General features: G+C 58.6%; 2 protein-coding genes and 1 long non-coding RNA gene across 4 annotated transcripts in view; 1 reads left to right on the top strand and 2 right to left on the bottom strand.

Moving 5' to 3' along the window:
• SEC14L5 (SEC14 like lipid binding 5) overlaps window positions 1-3,876 on the bottom strand; it is a 37,047-nt gene extending 33,171 nt beyond the window's left edge. Inside the window, exons 1-2 of one of the 2 annotated variants that reach the window (XM_073214683.1) lie at window positions 3,642-3,876; window positions 2,817-2,945 (exon numbers count right to left, since the gene is read on the bottom strand). In XM_073214683.1, the coding sequence (XP_073070784.1) occupies window positions 2,817-2,879 (63 nt within the window). In that variant the 5' untranslated portion in view covers window positions 2,880-2,945; window positions 3,642-3,876. Of the gene's footprint in view, window positions 1-2,816 lie in introns of both variants that reach the window. The other variant, XM_073214682.1, reaches the window with a different exon arrangement.
• Window positions 3,877-5,237: 1,361 nt separating this feature from the next.
• Window positions 5,238-8,593, top strand: LOC140843965 (uncharacterized). Its single transcript, XR_012121951.1, has 3 exons — window positions 5,238-5,468; window positions 5,587-5,733; window positions 6,432-8,593. It is a non-coding gene; the product is annotated as an uncharacterized lncRNA (long non-coding RNA).
• A 6-nt stretch (window positions 8,594-8,599) lies between these two features.
• Window positions 8,600-19,459, bottom strand: part of LOC118972897 (polycystin-1-like) — a gene marked incomplete at its 5' end in the record, with an annotated part of 49,349 nt that continues 38,489 nt past the window's right edge. Inside the window, 25 exon segments of the mRNA XM_073214663.1 lie at window positions 8,600-9,882; window positions 9,991-10,188; window positions 10,191-10,320; window positions 11,145-11,271; window positions 11,370-11,427; window positions 11,430-11,462; window positions 11,465-11,570; window positions 11,636-11,793; window positions 11,877-12,050; window positions 13,144-13,336; window positions 13,416-13,692; window positions 13,987-14,143; window positions 14,403-14,486; window positions 14,489-14,797; window positions 14,800-15,021; window positions 15,104-15,248; window positions 15,904-15,952; window positions 15,954-16,054; window positions 16,402-16,560; window positions 16,638-17,048; window positions 17,050-17,115; window positions 17,228-17,371; window positions 18,144-18,299; window positions 18,508-19,340; window positions 19,343-19,458. Coding sequence (XP_073070764.1) covers window positions 9,785-9,882; window positions 9,991-10,188; window positions 10,191-10,320; window positions 11,145-11,271; window positions 11,370-11,427; window positions 11,430-11,462; window positions 11,465-11,570; window positions 11,636-11,793; window positions 11,877-12,050; window positions 13,144-13,336; window positions 13,416-13,692; window positions 13,987-14,143; window positions 14,403-14,486; window positions 14,489-14,797; window positions 14,800-15,021; window positions 15,104-15,248; window positions 15,904-15,952; window positions 15,954-16,054; window positions 16,402-16,560; window positions 16,638-17,048; window positions 17,050-17,115; window positions 17,228-17,371; window positions 18,144-18,299; window positions 18,508-19,340; window positions 19,343-19,458 — 4,504 coding nt within the window.

The following is a 19,459-nucleotide window of genomic DNA, read 5'->3' as shown; positions in this document are numbered from 1 at the left end:
TCTCAGCTGGGTCTAGAAAGGTTTCCTCAGTGCTATTTTATAAGCAGTTCCACAAGCCCGATTTTAGTCATTTGTATTGTCACTGGTGGACTTGTGCAGAAGCGAGGGACACTCTCATTTTCAAGTCAGTTTTGTTCATCAGGAAAACCAAAAGGCCAGCTTGCCTGGTCACCCGGAAGCAGTGAAACAGCTGAGTTCATCTGAAATTTCCCTGGCATCTGACCCACACTGAGGGCAAGTGTTTAGCTGAGAAACAAAGACAGACATTAAGTGTAGAAAACCCCTTTTGTGCTCACATAGCAGCAGGGGAGTTACGTTGAGTTATACAGCTATTTTGAGGACAATGGTGTTTTGTAAACAGCCAGCAAAGTGGCTTTGTCGGCAATGTTGCCTGGGTTTGGGGCCCTCTCGCTGCCCTGTACGCAAGAGAAGAGACATGGTTGTGTATCCCTTTGAAAAATATGAATGATTCAGATGAGTGCCCACACAGATAGAAACATCTGCAAGTCTCCATCTCCTCCTGTTCCGGCACATCAGCGCCTAGACACTGTCAGCCGCTGGGGAGTGAGCCGGACCCCACCTTCGTTCATGGAGCCCGATGCTTACAAAATACACTTAACATAATCCAATAAAGGCAAGACAAGTGTGTTGCTATTAATACAGCCCTATAAATATTGTCTTCGGAGCTACTTTCCTGCACAGGTTTTATTTTAAAGTGCAATGATTGTGAATATTTTGAGAATCCTAAACATGCTAAATGAAATTTACATGTATTAAGTTCACACAATAATAAAAAAGCATTTTTTTTCCATTTTATAGTTACTTGTCTCGGCTTCGTGGTAGAGAACCAAGGGTCCCTGGATTGTCCCAGAAGGCTGGGGACAGTGTCTCCCTTCCACTGAGTGAGAGAACGAACAAATGAGTTCTAGGATCTTAGATTCCTGAGCTGCCTGGAGGCTTAGGCGGAGGGTGGTTATTTCTATGTCTCTGCTATGTACTGTCTATTTGCATGGACAAAGCCCTGGCCTGGGCAGCTGCCCCCCACCCCCACCCCAACGTAATCACCTTTAATCCTCATGGCAACCTTACAAGGTGCATAGAACCATCTCCCTATCACAAATGAAGAAAGCAAGACTCAGAGACATTCAGAGACTTTCTGGCGACACACAGCCAGAGCACAGGGAAGCAGCTGCAGGGACCAAGCACTTCTGACCCCCCACCAATCTCTTCATCATCCCCTGGTGCCCCACCCCCATTACAAATGAAGGACAGTCTCGCAGCTGCAGCAACAGTAACAGTAACAGTAATAGCATTTGCCCTGTCCCAGACCCTGCACTGGGAGCTTTCCATGCTTTGACTCATCCACAGCACGACGCCCAGATTTGGAAAGCATGTAATCCTCATTTTAGAGATGTGGAATGGAGGTTCAGAGAGGTTAAGTAACTTGCCCAAGATCACCCAGCTGGTCAATACAACCGCAGGCCTGCTGCTGCCTCTTTCCTGACCAGGAACCATTTGCACATAACACCACGACATGTATGATGACTCCAGTGATGCTTTTAAATCCTTTACATATATCAACTATATTTCAATAAAAAAAGGTTTTTTAAAATACTTTATGACTGTGAACACATATGTAGGTAGATTCATAGAATAGGAGCAGGCAGGACACACACAATGGCACCAGTGGATATGCGGTGCTTGGACTGAAGGCTGAAGTTAAGCAGCGAGGGTTGGGGTGGGAGAGCTGGGGGTGGATTCTGGCGTTCCTTACACTTGCCGTATGAACAAGTTCACCAACATGGGGCATAAGAACAGACACAGCCCCGCTTGGTGAGCACCTAGTGTATGCCAGGCGCTGAGCCAGAGGCACCATGTTCCTGCAGGAGCGCCCACAGGAGCCATCTCATTCACTCCCCACCACAACCCCGTGCAATGCCCCTGTTTTTCCCAAGGAAGGGAAGCTCCAAGAGGCAGAGGGATGGCACCAAGACACAGAGGCACGTCCACCTGTCTCCAGCACCTGCCCCACTCTGCAAAGACCACCCATCCAGGAGGCTGAGGGCTGGGAGCCAGTTCTAGGCCCCCCACTGCCTGGCTGCCCGACTTGAGTACGTCCTACAGTCAGGCCAAATCCACCCTGAGAGCAACTGCTCCCACACCCTTCCTGCCCACCGAGCCCCTCTCCTCCTGGTGCCCACCTCCTAAGAGGGGGAAGAGGGTGTGCGAGCAAGCAGGAGGACCTGGGGTGTTGTGGTTTAAAATCACAGTTCTGGAGACCCGCTGGGAGGATGAGAGCCCGGGCTCTGCTGCTTCCTGGCCACAGACTTCGGGGCCATCCCCTCTGCTGGTCCAGCTTCAGTGTAGTGGAGGTACAATGGGAATAATATGCACTACGGGGCATTAAGTGAAACAACGTATGTAAAATCTTAGGGCGGCAAACCCTCAGTGAATGGTCGCTGTCAGCATCATCAGTATAAATAGCGTCATTATTATTATTATTCCCATTGCACCAAATGACAACAGAGGCTTGGCCCCTGTTATCCTTGTTTTCTGTCAGAGAAGCGTGAGATGAGAGAACAGGAAGCTCCAACAAGGACAAAGAAAGACCCTGTGTGTTGGCCGGTGAGCCAGGGTTTGTGAAAGGTGGGGTGGCTGGGCAGAGGGGGTCATTGGCTAGAAACTGGACCTAGCAGGTCAGTGGAGCAGCTCAGTGATCCCTTCTCATCGGGGGGAATGAGGAGCTCCCTCTCAGTCGCGGCATAGCTGACCCCCTCTAACCGTCACTTGGGGCCAGGGAACCAGGGGTCACTCACCGCCATGACCAGCTCGAATGGGTACTTGTAGATGTGGACAGGAGACTGGTACTTCTGCACCATGTTCTTGCAGGAGCGCCCACAGGAGCCACTCAGGCACAGTGAGCACAGAGCCCGGGTGACAGGTGACTGGTGAGGCAGAAGCGAGAACCCTGCCCGCTGCTCCCCATGCAAGGGGCAGGACCAGCCCCTCTTGGCCCCACCCACGCATCTCCCCACCTCTCAAAGTGATGCGACTGGTCTGATCCCCACATGACTCCAGGCCAGACCCTAAACACCTGCCCTGTTCATTAACCACCACCCCAGACCACACTCACCCCTCCAAGAGCAATCAGCACCCCGGAACTTTCCTTGGTCCCCACCCCTTCACACTGAGGCCCTCAAAGCACTGCCCACTGCCACTTCATGAAACACACATTCACAATTCTCACACTCCTACACTTCACCACCCACGCACCCTACAGCTCACCACAGGCGTCCTGACCCTACGGTCCCCCCAAGTATCATTGCAACCGCCCTCCCATGTGCCTCCAAGACATCCTGACATACACACACTGTCTTCGCCACATTTTCCACGCGCGCTCTCTCACACGCATGCACACACATGCACGACTCTCCTCCCACGCGGGACTGCCCTTGCACACACAGGCGACTTTGTACACACACACACATAGCTCCCTGGAGCATGCACGTACCCAACTCCAAGCACACACAAATTCCCTGTTGTGCACAGACATATTCGCACACACACTGATGTGCACACGCACACACACACACACACACACAAAGGCACGCACAGGCCCCCTCATCCCGGCTCACCCTTACCCTGGGAGTCTCCGGGGAAACATCCCCGGGGCAGTGCGGAGCTGAGTCCGCCGGGGCCTAGGCGGCCGCCTGCCTCAAAGCACAGTGCCGACCGCAGCTTCGGACCCTGGGGAGTCCGGCCCTGCGCTCTCTGGGGCCCGGCCTGCCAAGGAGGGGCCAGCGAGGCGGGAGATAGCACCGCCGGGACACAGCGCTCCAGGACCCGGGACAGAGGAGATCCCTGCCTGGTCCCGCCCATGGCCTGGCCCTGCCCACGCCTCGTCCCAGACAGGACCTATCCCATCCTGGACCCGCCCAGCCTTAGTCCCGCCCTTCTTCCAGATTGGCCACGCTCCAAGTTACCCACGCCCCATTCTGGTCCCGCAACGAAAACTACCAGCCTCGGAGGTCCTCCCCTCAAAGCCCCGCCCAATCTTGTTCGGCTTCCAGGCGGATTCTTGCCACGCCCATCCCCGCCCCTCCTGGTACAGTTTACCTTCGGCCCCTTCCCTCACTCGTATCTGAGCCCCGCCCTGCCCGCTGGCCACAGCCCAGGGCCCTCCTGTCCCGCCCGAAGCCGCGCCCACTCACCGCTCTTTCCCAGTCCACGTAGGGAGCTCCTACCAGGTGTCAGGCCTTCCAGGCACAGGGCAGTCCTTAGTGAACAAAACAGGCAAAATACTTGCTCGCGTGTTGTTTTCATTCTGGAGGGGAGACAGACGTTAAATATATAAGGCAGATACATAGTAAATGAGATGGTAAAAATACCAAGGAGGAAAATATAGGCAGTGAAGCGTCTCAAAAAGCCAGGGGAGTGAGGGTACAATTTAAAACACAGGATGGATTGTGGGCCACCCTGGGAGGGTGACATTTGACATCATCCTCATTTTAGCTCACGTCCAAAGCCTTCTAACCCTCCCAGGATCCCCAGGGACCAAGCCTCTCTCCCAGGCACTCCCTTCCCATTCCCCATGTGGTCGTTCGGCCTGGGGGAGCCAGAAAGCTGCCTCTGAGCAGCCTCACCATTGTGTATGCATTCATTCGACTTTCACGGAGCACCTACTATGTGTTAGACCTGGGGGACATCCGCATTCTCGACGAGGAATCAGCCAGACAGAAATGCCTGCCCTTGCGTGGCCTGCAGTCCTGGGCAGGGAGAGGGTGTCCAGGGAGACAGAGCGCCCCGTTAGAAAATGTATCGTTGCATCTCGTGATAACGACCTCGTTTGTGTCCTTCCTAGCGTGTGCACATCCCTTAATCATTTTTATTCGTTCATTGTATTTATTTGTGGGTCATTGAGGGTCTCTTCCGGGAGACTGTGAGCTCCGCAAGGGCAGGGACCATGTCTGTCTAATTCATCTGCCCCCGGGTCCGCAGGAGTTGACTGGGGACCTGGCACACAGTAGGTGCTCAGTGCGTTTTCTTGATTAAGATTACCAGGGATGGAAACGGAACGCAAAGTTCCCATCCCTGCCACAAGGTGGCAGCAAATGACAGCCCCTGACTCCTGCGTCGCCCCTAGAAGAGGAATGCGAGAGCCGTCTCCAGGGATGTTTCGCTGTACCCCGGGGTGGTCAAGGAAACTCGCAAGCCTCTCCTGAGCATCAGTGCAGGGCGCGGGGTGGGCGCGAACACTCAGCTCTTGTTGCAGCACGGAAGGCCTTGAACCGGCACAGAGTAACCGCAGGACAGGATGTTCACGCCTGGAAGGACGGGGCGGAGCGTCCAGCTCCCGGGGCCGCCCTCAGCGGACTGCAGGGTAACGGGAAGGCTCCCGAGTACCGCTCCGAGGGGCCCAGGAGCCCGCCCGTTAAACACGCTGCCCAAATGGTTCTATAGGTGGACAGGTCTGACTGCGGGCCGGCGCATGTGAGGGGTTCTCCCAAGCGCCTGGGGGTCCCAGAAGGCTTCAGGGGTCAGCCTTCCTGGGTAACCGTGCCCCCACGTGTGTCTCCTCCGCCACAGAAGGTGACAGCGTGGGGAGCAGGAACGGGCGTGGGAGATGCAGCGAGCGGCGCACCGAAGAGCCTGGAGGAGAGAGGAGAAGCCCGGAGGCTGCGGGGAGGCGCCGGGTTTCCTGGACACCAGCAGCGTCTTCCCTGCCCCCAGCCGGTGAGGACGTGACCCTGGTTGGGGGCGGAAGGGTGTGACAGCCGGGTGGGTACAAGGTGCCCAGCGTAGAAAATGGGGCCCAGAGAGAAGGGAGAACCTAGCTCCCTCTTCCTCCAGCCCAAGGGAAGCGAACTGATAGCCCCGCCTACCACGTGTTACCTATTATGAGCGCTGCACTTACTAATTATTCTTGCCATTTATTGAGCACTTATTCGGCACTTGCTGCACCCGGCACTGTTCTAAGGCTTTACAAACAATCACACATTTAATCCTCAAAAACAACCCCTGTGGTGATGAAAATGATTTGGAACTTCATAGAGCTGTTCATCGCACAACATTGTGAAAGCGCTAAACAACAGTGAATTGCACACATTAAATAATTAATATTACATTATATGACTCTAACCTAAGTGAAAACAGAGCAACTTTTAAAATCAAAGCTATTTTAATCCTCATTTTAGAGATAAGGTGACTAAGGCACAGACAGGTTGAGTAACTTCCCCAAGGTCACACAGCTGGTGAGGAATTCAAACCCAGGGCTCTGGTTCTCCAGTGCTTCTTGCCCCAGGGCTGCAGTGAAGTACCCAGAAGATGTGCCTTCTTAGTCTGAACTGCAGATACCCAGGCATCCTGGCCTTAGACTGAGAAGGTGCCAGAAAGACTCAGCCTCTATCTGCCGCCTCCTCCATGCCCTGCAGGAATGACCAGGCCAAAGCTGCCTTCTGGGGAGGAGGTTTTTGAAAACTCCAGAAACCACCCCTCAGCTCTGAATATCTCCACCACGGATGGGCCACTGCCACTCGAAGTTCAATCATTAGTAATGCATCTATTTGAGTAAAACACTGGGCCCAACACACATGCCTCTGGAAGGCGACCTGCAGGGAAGTGTCCTCAGTGGGGTGGCTCAGACACCAAGAGCAGGTGGGGTGAAGGGCGGGTAGGAGTGAGAGGGTCCAGGGGACCCTTGTGGGGTCACAAGGCCTTGATCTGGGCCCCAAAACACAGAAAGGCCCTGGGTGCGCTGAAGCTGGAGTGGGGCATTGCTTTTCATCGTGGTGAAACACAACACAAAAGTTACCATTTTAACCATTTTTAAGTGCACACTTCAGTGGCTTTTAGGACATTGATAAGGTTATGCGACCATCACCACTCACTGTCTAGTTCCTGGACATGTTCATCACTGCAGCAGGGAAGCCATCCGTATCAAGCAGTCACCCTCATTCTCCTCCTCCCAGCCTGCACCGCGTCTCATGTGCCCCTGGGCTGCGTCTAAGTCCCTTCTTCCTCCTCAGAGGCCGCCTGGATTGGGGAACCTCAAGGGCCATAAGGGTCATAGGCAGAGCAGCCATGTACAGGGGTGCCCAGCTCCATGCGGTGGTCCTCATCATTGGGCGCATTGGATCGAACAGGAGTCTGGGGTAGCCTGACCTCGGGGGCTGCCCAGCCGGGCCCTGCCCACCACGACCCCCAACCCCCTAAAGTCCCATCCCATCCACACGTGCTTCAGGAGTCCACCTGGTGCTGCGTGTGGAGTCAGGGTCCAAGGTGCAGGCCACCTGCGCCCCAGGAGCTGTCAGGGGGCAGCACAGCTGAGGCACGTGGGGGCCTCCGCTGGCGCTTGGAGGGAGCCGCGGGGCAGAGTGGTGCGTCAGGTCAGCCGCCGTGAGCCTGGCCCCGCTTCCCTCAGTGTCTGTGGCTGCAGTGTCCCCTCCGGGAAGATGGGGGTAATGTGGACAGTCTTCAGGCTTAAAAAGGAAGGAAATGCTGACACGTGCTACGACATGCATGAACTTTGAAGGCATCATCCTCAGTAAAAGAAGCCCGGCCTCAAAGGACAAGCACTGTGTGAGTCCCCTTGTGTGAGGTCCCCAGCGTTGTCACATTCAGAGACAGTAGGGGAGTGGCTGCCAGAGGCAGGGGAAGAGGGGGTGGGGAGTGAGGGTTTCATGGGGCCAGAGTTTCAGGTTTGCAAGATGAGAAGGTTGTGCGGGGGAAATGGGGATGGGGGGTTGCCCAACAGTGTGAATGTATTTAAGGCCACTGAGCTGTACACTAAAAAATGGTTAAGATGGTAAGTTTTATGTTCTGTATATGGGACTATGATAATAACAGACTCATAATGAATAAATCGGTAGGGTTAAATAGTGCCCGCTTGGAGGGTGGGGCCATCCCCCACGGGACTCTGTCAAGAGGGTGGCGTTTGAGATGGGGCAGTGTAGGAAAGTGACGACTCTGTTCTGCTTTTGTGTCAAGGTATTGATGTACAGTCTTATGAAGGTTTCACATAAGCAACATTGTGGCTACTACCTTCACCCATCCTATCAAGTCCACCTCACACCCCTTTGCAGTCGCTGTCCATCAGCCTAGTAAGATGCTAGAGTCGCTCCTTGTCTTCTCTGTGCTGCACCGCCTTCCCCGTGACCTACCTATGTTGGGAATGCTCATTATAATGCCCCTTAATCCCCTTCCTGCCCCCACCCCCTTCCTTTTGGTAACCGCTAGTCCCTTCTTGGAGTCTGTGAGTCTGCTGCTATTCTGTTCCTTCAGTTTTGCTTCGTTGTTATCCTCACAAGTGAGGGAAATCATTTGGTACTTGTTTTTCTCCGCCTGGCTTATTTCACTGAGCATAATACCCTCTAGCTCCATCCACGTTGATAACCCTGTCATATTAAATATAATCTTTGTGCCGTGCAACCCACCCGTTTACACTACAGAAGTCAGTGGGGTCTCTTCTAGCTGCCACGCAGCAGTGCGCTCACCACCATCAAGTTCTAGAACATCTTCATCACTGCAGAAAGAAACCCTGTAACCATCAGGCGGCTCTCTCATTCCCAGCCGCTCGCCGACTGGCTTTCTGTGTCTCCAGGTTTACCTATTCCGGACGCTCCATATAAATGGAATCAGATGCTATGCAGCCTTCTGCATCCGGCTTCTTTCACTGAGCATCGTGTTTTGACGGTTTGTTCACGTTCAGCAGGTGCCAGACCTCATTCCTTATGGCTGAATGGTTTGCACTCACAGCGCTTCAGCACCAGGTTGGGGGGGTTTTTCATCACCGACAACCAATTCTCCAACGCTCAGGACACCAGCTGGGGGTCCTACAGCTCAACTCGGTCCGGACACTAACTACTGGAGTTAGTGCGCAGCCACAGACACAGAGTCGGGGTATCACGTAAGGATGTCTGCCTGGGGCTGCGTCAGCATCCACACGCTGCCCCACCGTCTGGGTAACCCAGGCAGGGCAGGACTCAGCAGGGAGGCCGGGGACCGGGGGGACCTCGGTGCTGTGTCGCCCCGAGTCAGACCTGCCCTGGGCTCTGGAGACCCTCGGGAGCAGCAGTGTAAGGAGAGCTGTGGGAACCCGGATCTCAGGACCTCAGGACAGGCTTCCAGCTGGAGGTATTGGGGGTGGTCCACTTAGAACTACTGCCCTAGGATTTCCCCATATTATAGATTTGTTTAATCGGTGGACCGTTTCTTCATAAAGACCGCATCACATCATGATTATCTGTATTTGTAAAATGATTCAAGAAGCTGCCCCTTTTTCTTTGTGTTCCATGACAACTCATCTTAGTAATTTTTGGTTTCTTGACAATAAGAGTTAAAAGGAATGTAAATACTGATATTAAAACAGATTATAGACAAAAAAGCAGCATAAGATATATCAATGTGAATCTTTATCACTAAATTGAAAACCAGCCAAAAAATTGAGATGTTCCTAAAAATGTAAATCAAAATAATCTCAAAAGAAAAGACGGGATATTTAAAAACCCACCAGTGATTACTCATCACAGCCAGTCCCCGCGGCCTCCCTCACTGGCCACCTTTCCATTCCCCACACATCCTTTTCTGCTGCTGCCCTCAAGGGAATGTTTGCTGGGCTCTAGGTGGCCCCATGAGGTTCACTCAACAGATGGGGAACTCAGAGGCTGAGTAGCACCCCAGCCTGTGCTGGGGGAACAAGCTGGATGGCATGAGCCCAACCCCAGAGGGGAGCAGGGCTTCTTGGCCCAGGTCCCCGACCCCCGCCCTCCACTCTGGGGCCAGGCACTCACAGGCCAGGGAGCAGGTCTGTTTCAGCCTGAGTGTTCTGGGTGGGCACCAGGCTGCTGGCCCCTTCTGCAAGGATCTGCCGGATCAGGTCTTCATCTGGAGAGCAGGACGTATCAGGGGTGCATGGGTTCCTCCCACCCCAAACCTTGGACTGGGGACCCTCCTGGGCAATGCTGGGAGACCACCCTCCCCAGCCCTGCTCACCAGAAGCTGAGAAGTATTTGGTAGGCAAGGAGGGGCTGACCAGGGAGAGACCGTCATCTTCTGCGCCCAGCACGTGGCCCATCTGGCCTCGCACCAGACGCTGCAGGGTGTTCCCCACGATGGATGGGTTACTCAGCAATTCTGGCCAGTTGAGCGTCCCCCAGAGGCAGCAGGACCCACCCAGCTCAGCCAGGGACCCTGGGAAGCCCCCACCTCAGCACGCAGCCCTGGGAAGGTGAGGAAGGAGCTGTCCAGCACAGATGAGTCCAGGCAGCTGTCCACGTCCAGAACCTGCTGGCCGGAGGGGGTGGAACTCGGGCCCCCAGCCACCTGCAGGGACAGGCTGGTGGTCAGTGGGAGGCGTGCCCCTCCTGAGCAGTCTAGACTTGGCCTGTTCTGAGAACATCCCGGATTGCATGTATTCCACAGCTGTGCTGTCCGGTATGGCACACTGGCCACGTGCTGCTGTGGGGCACTTGCGATGGCTGATGCAACCGAGGAACAAACATAAACAGCCACAGGTGGCTGGTGGTCACAGGGCTGGACCCCTGGTCACAGCACAAAACCCTCTCTCACGAGATGCTGGACGTGACTTGCCACAGCACTGGCAGGTCTGCCTGCACGCGCCTGAGGGCGGGGGGCTGGCGCTCTGCCGTTCCCTCTCCCTGCACTGCCCCCGACTGGCTTTGGGGTCAGCGTAGTGCTGGCCTCACGGGAGTTCTTTTGTGGGTCTGAGAAGTGAGGTCAGTTCCTCTGGAACTGCCTGGTAGAAGCACCAGGAAGGCCAGCCAGGCTGCTCTCTGGAGGAGGTTTTAAACCAGGAATCCCACCCCTTTACTTGCTATTGGGCTGCTCAGACTTTCTGCGTCCTCCCGAGGCCTGGGTAGCGCGTCTTCCTGGGAACTTGCCCAGGTTCCCTAAGGCGCGCGATGTGCTGATGCATAAGAGTCCGTGGGGCCCCAGCAGTGCGCCCCTCAGGGCATCCACAATATTTGTAATCGATCTCTTTCTCCTCTGGTGGCACAGTCAAGCACGCGTCAGGGCTGCCTGCCCTCCGGCTGCCACACTGACCACAGCCCTGGGCAGAGGCAGCGAGGCCCGCGCCCCACCTGCCCCCGCCGCCCTGCCCCCTGGAGCCCCTGCCCCCAGCCCACCCTGCTCCGGGACATCCAGAAGAGGAACAGGATGACTAGGTACACGGGGTAGACAACCAGGCTGGACACCAGGCCAACGGCAACCATGTCGGCACTCAGCGGGATCAGACTGGACACGGGCCCCACGCTGCAGGGCAGGAGAGAAGAGACGCAGGCGTGGTCAGGCTGGGAAGGAGCAGGAAGGGGCGGGCAGAGGTGGGTCAGTCCGACCCCCTAGGCACCCACCTGTAGGCAGCATCTCCCAGGACCCCGTACCACACAGCATTGGTGCCCAGGAAGAGGACATGAGGAGGACACAGCAGGTGGCCTGCTGGACTCAGTGAAGCGGCTTCAAGGTGGCCGGTCCCATATGGAGAGCCAGATGTGCTTGTCAAAGAGGCCGTGCTGCAGCTCAGCCACCAGACGGCCCCGGCACCGCCATGTCACCTGTGGGCGGGCACAGGGTGGCTGCAGGAGGCCCGAGGCTCAGGCCACGCCCACGACCAGCGGGCAGGATGGGCCTTACTTGCTGCCAGCACCTCCTTCTCCACCAGACCCCCATTGGCCTCAGTCTCCACCAACAGCCAGTCGTTGACCAGGAAGAAGGTGCTGCGGGCTGTCTGCAGGTCCCTGACGATGACATGCTGCAGGAACCAGGCAGGGCTGAGCCCTGCAGACTGGACAGGGGCAGGGGCAAGGTCAGGGCTGCAGGGCGCACGGCGGGGAGGAAGGGGCAGCAAGCACCACCCAGACCTTTGTTGTCATGCCACACGTGGATCTTCCACACGCTGCCCAGGCTGTGTGGGGTGGCGATCTGGAAGATGTCCAGGCTGTTGCGGTGGAAGGCTCTGTCCCCATCTAGATGCCGGTGGCTGCTCCGGCTCTCCACCCCATAAAGCATGATACCCATGTGCGCCATGGTACCAGGTGGGTGGAAGGGGAAGTGGCAGGACTCTGGCTGCCTAGTCAAGCTTGTCCCTCTGCTGACCTTCACTCTCAGACCCAGGAAGTCCTCCCTCCACACAGCCAACAGACGCAGACCTCAGATGTCAACCTGTTAAAGGAACGCCGCCACCAACCGTAGGACCCAAGGGCCAGTCGTCAGGCAGGCCGAACAACTGCGTGCAGCGTACAGTCAGCAGTGATGGCCACTGGCCGGTGATGTCACACCTTCTCCAAAGCCCACAGGGGCTAACCACTGTGCACCCTCCAGTCCCCACAGATTGCCAAACACATCGTGGTGTCTCCTGTCTCCCAGTGACAAACACACGTGACGTCTTACAGAAACGGGTCGCCAACAGGGGGCCTTGCCAACAAAGGAAGCACGTGATGACGCCAGAGTTGGGACCGGCCTCCAGTCACAGGGGTGAGGGCACTGCCCTGAGAAGCCCAGGACACACCTGCAGCCTCAGGACTAAGGGGATGAGGCGCCGCAGGAAAGCCTCCCATTAAGAGAACTCAGGGGTTCTTCCCCGTGCGGGCAGTACAGACACTGCAAGGCTGGGAGGTGTGTGGCACCGAGGGGAGGCCCTCGCAGCACCGGCTGCCCGACCAGAAGGCGAGCACACTGCGGCGGCCTCAGGAAGTCAGAGAGACGAAGCTCCTCGGTGCCCGTGCCCGACAGCCCCCGTCCCGCCATGCGCAGTGCCAACGCGCTTCTCGCGCCTGTGTGACCCGGAGCTCCCGAGGCCGTGAAAGGCATACTGTTTCTGCGATGATGACTCCTATTCAGGAACGACCCCCCAGCAAGGCCCAAGTCTGCATCCACGCGACCTGAACACACACCAGCCCGGAGGCCTTCTGCATCGGCGGCACACCTGCTTCGTGCAGGATGTCCACCTTCGTGGGGACAGTGACAGCGGGCCACAGGTGGCTGTGAGAAATCTCGGGCGAGTGCCCCACACAGCACCTGGTAAACTGGGCCCTGCCTCAGGCCCTCCGTCATGGTGGTCTCCCTGGGGAAGGCGGCCTCCACACGCGAGAGCAGTCTCAGCTGGGATGGGGGCCCTGCCCTCACCTGAGCCTCGGCCCCAGCCGGTCTTCACCAGAATCTCATACTTGAAGCGGCCTCCCTTCTTTCAGAAAGGAATGACCTGGACCCGACTGACATCCAGCCGGTCCAGCCTACTCAGGATCACCACCATGACTGCGTAGGTCACCAGGCACATGGCGCACATCAGCAGGACAGTGTAGTTCAGGCCCGAGGCTGGCTCCTGGGAACGTGGCACCATCAGGCCCGGGGACTGTGGGCCACGCCTCCCCTTCTCAGGAAGAAGCTGGGTCCCCCAGAACACACAGAGGCATGGGGCCACTCATTGGGAAGATGAAGTGGATGCGGCTGGGGGGCACGAAGAGGCTGGCGTCAAAGTTGGTAAGGTGACGGGTGAGGCAGACAGCCTGGCTGGGCGAGGTCCTCTCCAGGGGCAGGAGCCCCTCCGTCCGCTATGTCTTCTCTGCCTCACTGAAGTACTGGCACAGCGACGCGTACAGGCCCACAGACACTTCAAGCGCCAACCAGTGGAAGTGGCTGGTCAGGTTCAGGTAGTACGTCCCACCTGGCTCTCTGGTCCTGGGAGAGGGCAGGTGTCGTGACCGGCCCTGCCCTGAGTTCCCAGTCGGGGCAGTGTTCTGGCCCAAGGACCTCTCAGCTGCAGCCACGCTTGCCAAGCTTTGCCAGGCCCCGCCTGCCCCCCACAGGAGCCCCCGTAACCTTGGCACACACAGAGGTGACCATGGCCTCCCTGTCCTCAGACACCAGCCCCACCCAAGCTACCGAGTGCAGCCCGCTGTCCAGCCCAGCACTCTGCCTGCCCCCCAGGTCCGCAGGCACCTGCTCTGCCCTCCAGGGTGGGCACATGCTCACCCTGGGGCCATGAAGAAGGTATAGAGCCTGTGGTCGCCTCCTGCCAGAGCCTCCAAGCTGATCTTCCTGCTGGCTGAGCAGTTATGCTCGTTGGGCAATGGTACTGAATGCAGGTAGGCAGCCAGGTAGGGCTCAGGCTCTTCAGGCAGGTTGCACCCTGGGGTGCAGGTATGGGGAGACTCGCCTGCCCCAGGCAGCTGGCACACCCTGGGGGACACACCTGGACTCCCCTCCACCAGCAGAGGCTGGAAGAACCTCCACCCCCACTCCACCCGTCACCACCCTCCAGGCCCCCAGGACCCCAGGAACCAGAAGACAGACCACCACAGGCCATGTGTCGGGGTGTCTGCAGGAAATCCCTGCTCGCCGGCCTCCCCCCCAGCTACCTGCCCAGCTGGCAGAGGATGGGCACCCACCGTGCAGCACCCTGTAGGTGAGCAGCAGGTGCAGCCCCGCCTCGGGACTGCTGTTCTCAGGGGCGACCACCACACTGACTGAGGCCTGGGTGGAATGACAATGGAGCTGGAAGGGACTCTCGGGCCCTGGGCCACCTGGTCGGAGCTGCTGGGCACCTTCACGGTGATGGCACGCTCTGAGGCCAGCTGCCCAATGGGGATCTGGGCACTGGCCTGTGTCTGGAAGGCCATGGACACCACCTTGGTAGAGACCGTGTAGTTGCCAATGTAGCCAAAGGGGAAGGGGTTGGAGTGGACGAGGAAGATGAGCTGCACCACGTCGGTGAGGTTGGACAGGGCCCCGCTGAAGGCCGTGGGGATGGAGAAGTGGCAGCCAGGGCCCGAGGCAGCACCCTGCACAGCAGGCTCCGCAGGTCTGAGCGCTTGCCCTGCGCCACGATCTCCTTGCCCACCAGCGTCAGGGGCTCCTCATCAAGCACACGGGAGCGCATGAGGATGCGCATGAGGGCCGAGGAGAGGTGGTAGGCCCTGGATGCCACCATCAGCGCCGGCGGCATGGCCCCCAGCTCAGAGGGCTGTGGGCCCTCCATGTCTGAGCTGGTCAGGTCGATGAGGCCGCCTGTGGGTGGGGAGGGGTCAGAGGTCGCTGTGGGGCGCCTGGAGAAGGAGCCGCTCCCCGCCTGCCCGCCCACCCGCCACACCAGTGAAGCTGAGGATGCTGTCGGCAATGGTGGTGGGCATCCCCGTGCCTGTGGCCTTCTCTACCTGCACGACGAGCATCATGGCTTCCAGCTTGTGCAGTGTCTTCTTCAAACACGAGCGGCACACGAGCTCTGGGCTGGATGCCTGCAGGGAGCCCAACAACATCTCCAGCCCCATTCCAGCCTTGCTGATGGGCCCTGGCTGGGGACAGTTCCCACAGCCTAGCCACGCATGCCAGGATTCTGGGGTGGTTCCCACCACCCACCTCCCCTCCTCAGACTCTCCTAACCACCCTCCTTGCAGCTGCTGGAGGGGCCACCCATCCTGGGTCCCACTCATACGCAGCCCTGCTGACACCCCTTCCCTGGCCCCACCCACCCACATTGGCCTGTCCAAATAGTGACATGGCCTTGCTGGCCCCAGCCACGTCCAGAGCCCTAGGAGCCACAAGCCAGACTGGGCCACCCCTACCCAGAAGGCTCTGTGCTTCCTTCTCTGCATCCACCCACCAGCCTGGGCACAGTGCCACCATCAGGAGCGTGCCTAGCACACCCCAGTACCCGCATCTGGAGCGACAATGGTGGGTGACTTCTCCGGGCTGGAGGACCCAGGGTAGGTAAAACCAAAGGCCTTTCCGCATCTGCCATCTCCACCTCTGCTCCTCACACCCTGGGCCACTCTGCAGGGGCATCCTGGGGATGCCTGTGGCTCATGCCAGGACTGCCAATAATAAGCACACAGCCAGGTAGACTTGGTCAAGAAAAGCTTGGGGGCTCCGCAGGCCTGGACCTCGCCCTACCGTGCACTGGGCCAGTATGGCCGCGATCTGCTGGATTTCGTCCAGTGTTGACCCGCAGGGAGACCAGAGTCTCAGTGACATTCTTGTGTATCTGGGCTCGAAGCTGTTGCCTGGGGTCCAACTCTGCTGCTGCAGCCAGGGCTTGCTCATACTGCAGGTGGTGGGCACGCAGCAGCCATCGGTAGGTGGTGGACAGCCGTGTGGCCCCTCAGCTGCTGTGTAACTGGGGCAGCAGCTAACCTCACTGGTTTCGTCAGGGACAAGAGGCGGCTTTCCCAGGACCTCCTGCAGGGGCTGGAGGCACAGGAGAGGAGAGGTGGGGAGGTCTAGTGGTGGGGAAGGCCTGCATGTGGCTACTGAGAGCAGCAGCTGTTTGAAGGAAGACAGGGATTTTGTCTGGCAGGAGCTGAGTACAGCCCTTTGGGGAATCCGGTCAGGAGCACGGTAACCGGCCCCCGCCACTGAGGGCAGACGTGGGACCCCTGCCCCTGCACTGACCTCGTTGAGCACAGTGATGAGCGCTAATGAGTACTCTATCACGTGCTGGGGGTCAGCCTGTGTCAGGAGCCCGGGCAGCATGTTCTCTGCGAGGCTGTGCAGCCAGGCCATGAGGTCCAGGGAGGCTCCTGGGGGCTCTGGCAGGGCGATGGCCAGAGACTTGCACACGGGCAGCGAGTCAACAGGGGGCAGTGAGGCCCCCAGCTCCCAGCCAGACCCTGCTCTTGGGCACAGGCTCACCTGTCAAGGGCAACCACAGAGGCGCCCAGCTGGTCCTGCACTGTCACGGCCAGGCCAACCTGGAAGTAGGGTGCGAAGCCCGGGGGAAGCACGGCCCTGTAGGCAGACGGGCTGCCCTTGTACACACAGAACTCTTCGCAGTGGCCCTGGCAACAGTGCCGCAGCAGCAGGGCATACACCAGCGGGGCACCCGCACCCTCTGCATCCTGCCAGCCGGCGGGCCCCCATAGCATCACCGGGGCCCTACAAACCCCACCTGAGGCCAGCCCACACGCCCGCACCCGGCCTGGCCGCACTCACACATGCACTCGAAGTGCACCCGAGCGGCCCAGCACCGTGAGCATGAACGTTTAGTCCTCGCCGTCCTGTAGCACGCGGTGCTGCACAACCAGCTGCATACGGGAGCTGTCCGTTGGACGTGCTGGCCTCGCCCAGCACCAGCGTCTCATTGCCGAAGGTGTGCGCGGCCCAGCGCTACAGGACGCATGGCGCCCTCGCTGCGCTCAAGGGGTCACCAGCCCACTCCGTGCCCCTGGCCCCGCCCACTCCCTGTCTCTGGTCCCCTGCCAGCTCCCAGCAAGCTCACCCCTTGTTTGAAGTCCCCGCGGCAATTGGTGCAGCGGCCCTCCAGGTACACATAGGAGCTGCGGCTCACTGCGTACACTGCCTGCGCCTTGCAGGACACACACTCCAAGGGCACAATGGGCACCCGGCTGCTCCGGATCAGCACCTGGGCACAGGGTGGGATAACCGGGAGCTGTGCCCCAAGGCAGGGCCTCTGCTCTTGAGACCCAGGCCCAAGTCTGCCCAGACAGCAGGGCAGTCAGGGCCCTGCCTTCTGCACCTGCCATTCCCCCTGCTGGGAAAGCTCTCCAGGTCCAGCCCACTGGTACTCAACCCAAAGGCCAGGTTGCCAGGGGCCTGTGAGCTCAGCCCTCAGTGCAGTCATAGGGTTGTGTCTCCCAGCCTGGGAAGCGGGGTTCATCTAAAGGAACAGACCATGGTAGGTTTATTTTCTGCAGCATCTGGCGCCCAGCTTGGGCCTGGCACACAGGCGGTGGTGGGTAGGTGCTCGCCTATGATGGTCGACGAGTGACAGCTGAGCCCGTCCAGACGACTCCTCTGGGCATGCGCCTCACCCCCACCAGGGGCAGGACATTCCCCCAGCCCCGACAGAGCCGGGCACACCTGCCTGCATCAGCAGGCCCTGCCCAGTGGCAGCAGGATGCTGCCATGGGGGTGCCCCAGGGTGTCCTGACCCGCCTGGTTGGTCCGGCGAGGGTGCCTTGAGTGTGGCTCTAGGAAGGGGTTTGTTCCCCCAGCATGCTGAGGGGACTGTCACAGAGCATGGCGTATGGCTGTCACCTGCTTGTGAGGAAGCCATGCTTCATGGGACATTTGTTAGAAGCAGTAACTTAGAAAACCGACCGCCTCAAGACATCTGGAGCGACACCCCTGCCCCCGTACCCACCCCGCCCCATGCCGCAGGGCCCAGGCCAAGCACTCAGTGTCTGGTTGGTGGCCTCCTCCCTCCTGCCCGCCTTCCACACAGTCAGGCTGAAGGTGTACTCCACGCTGGCTTGCAGGCACTCCCAGGGGAGGGTGACCGTGCTGCTCCCACGGGGCCCGAAGGAGAGTGCACACCCTCCTGTCTCACTCTGCAGCCCACAACAGGGGGCAGTGAGACCCCCAATCTGCTTCAAAGCAGAGCCAGCCCAGGGGAAAGCTGGGGAGACCCCCCTGCTGGGATCAGGCCCACCAGGTACTCAGTCATCAGGTGGGGCTCAGGGCCCTGCTCAGCTCATTAGCACAAAGGAGTCACTAGGGGTGGAGGGGGTCCCAGTCCCACCCCGCTGTGCAGCTGACCTGCATCAAGGCCACGCAGGCCCAGTGGAAGCTGAGCGGGGTCTGGTCACCATCCTCCAAGTTGGGGTTGTAGGACTTGCTCCCATCTGGCACCTAGGTCCTGAGCATCTGACCACACACACGGTACGAACCACCCTCAATAATGGGCACCAGGCGTTCGGGGACCACTGTCACATTGGTCTGGATGCTTTGCGCCAGTGGTGTGTCCCCAAATGACACCACAAACACAAAGCAGTAGTGGCCCACGGGCAGTGCCAGCCGTGGCACCACCAGCTAGGCCTGTCTCATGTCCACATTGGGCAAGGCCACACGGGCCATGTGCCCAAGCTGCTGGCAGCTAGTGGTGCAGTACACCTAACAGCGATACTCAGTCTGATAGGTGACGCAGTCCCATAGGTCAACATGGGCTTCCAGGTAGTTGCGCTGGGAGCACCGCATGAGCACCCGCAAGGGCAGGGCCACCTCCTCTCCAGGGTCCCTGCAGGCCAGCACGTGGACGGTGATGGTGGTCTGTGCCACAAAAAAGCTCACTGGGTTGGAGGCATTCGCCTCTACACAGTAGTCCCCAGGCCGCAGGTAGGAATGGTCAGCCCAGGGCTCCTGTGTGTCCTCCACTGTGGCCCCATCCCCAAAGTCCCAGTGGTAGGCCACACGCCAGGCACTGGGGCTCATGGCAGCCTCAAACTGGGCTGAGCGGTTGGTGAAACAGCGGCCGCTGTGCAGTGCCACGTGCTGGATGACACCCTGGACCTCACCCACCAGTGTGCGGTTCACTCCCCCCAGCTCGTTGAAGGCTCGCACATGGATCTCCAGCAACCCTGTGGCCACAGGGTGTACGTGACATTGCAGCCCGACAGGATGACCAGCGAGTCCCCCTGGACCTTCTGCAAGGAGAAGTACCACGCATAGGCGATGCGGGAGCCCCACTGCACCTGGGCCGTGAAGTCCCTCA

This window comes from Manis javanica, chromosome 10 (assembly GCF_040802235.1).
Source record: "Manis javanica isolate MJ-LG chromosome 10, MJ_LKY, whole genome shotgun sequence".
Taxonomy (NCBI): Eukaryota; Metazoa; Chordata; class Mammalia; order Pholidota; family Manidae; genus Manis; species Manis javanica.
This window is presented reverse-complemented; position numbering and strand designations above follow the sequence as displayed.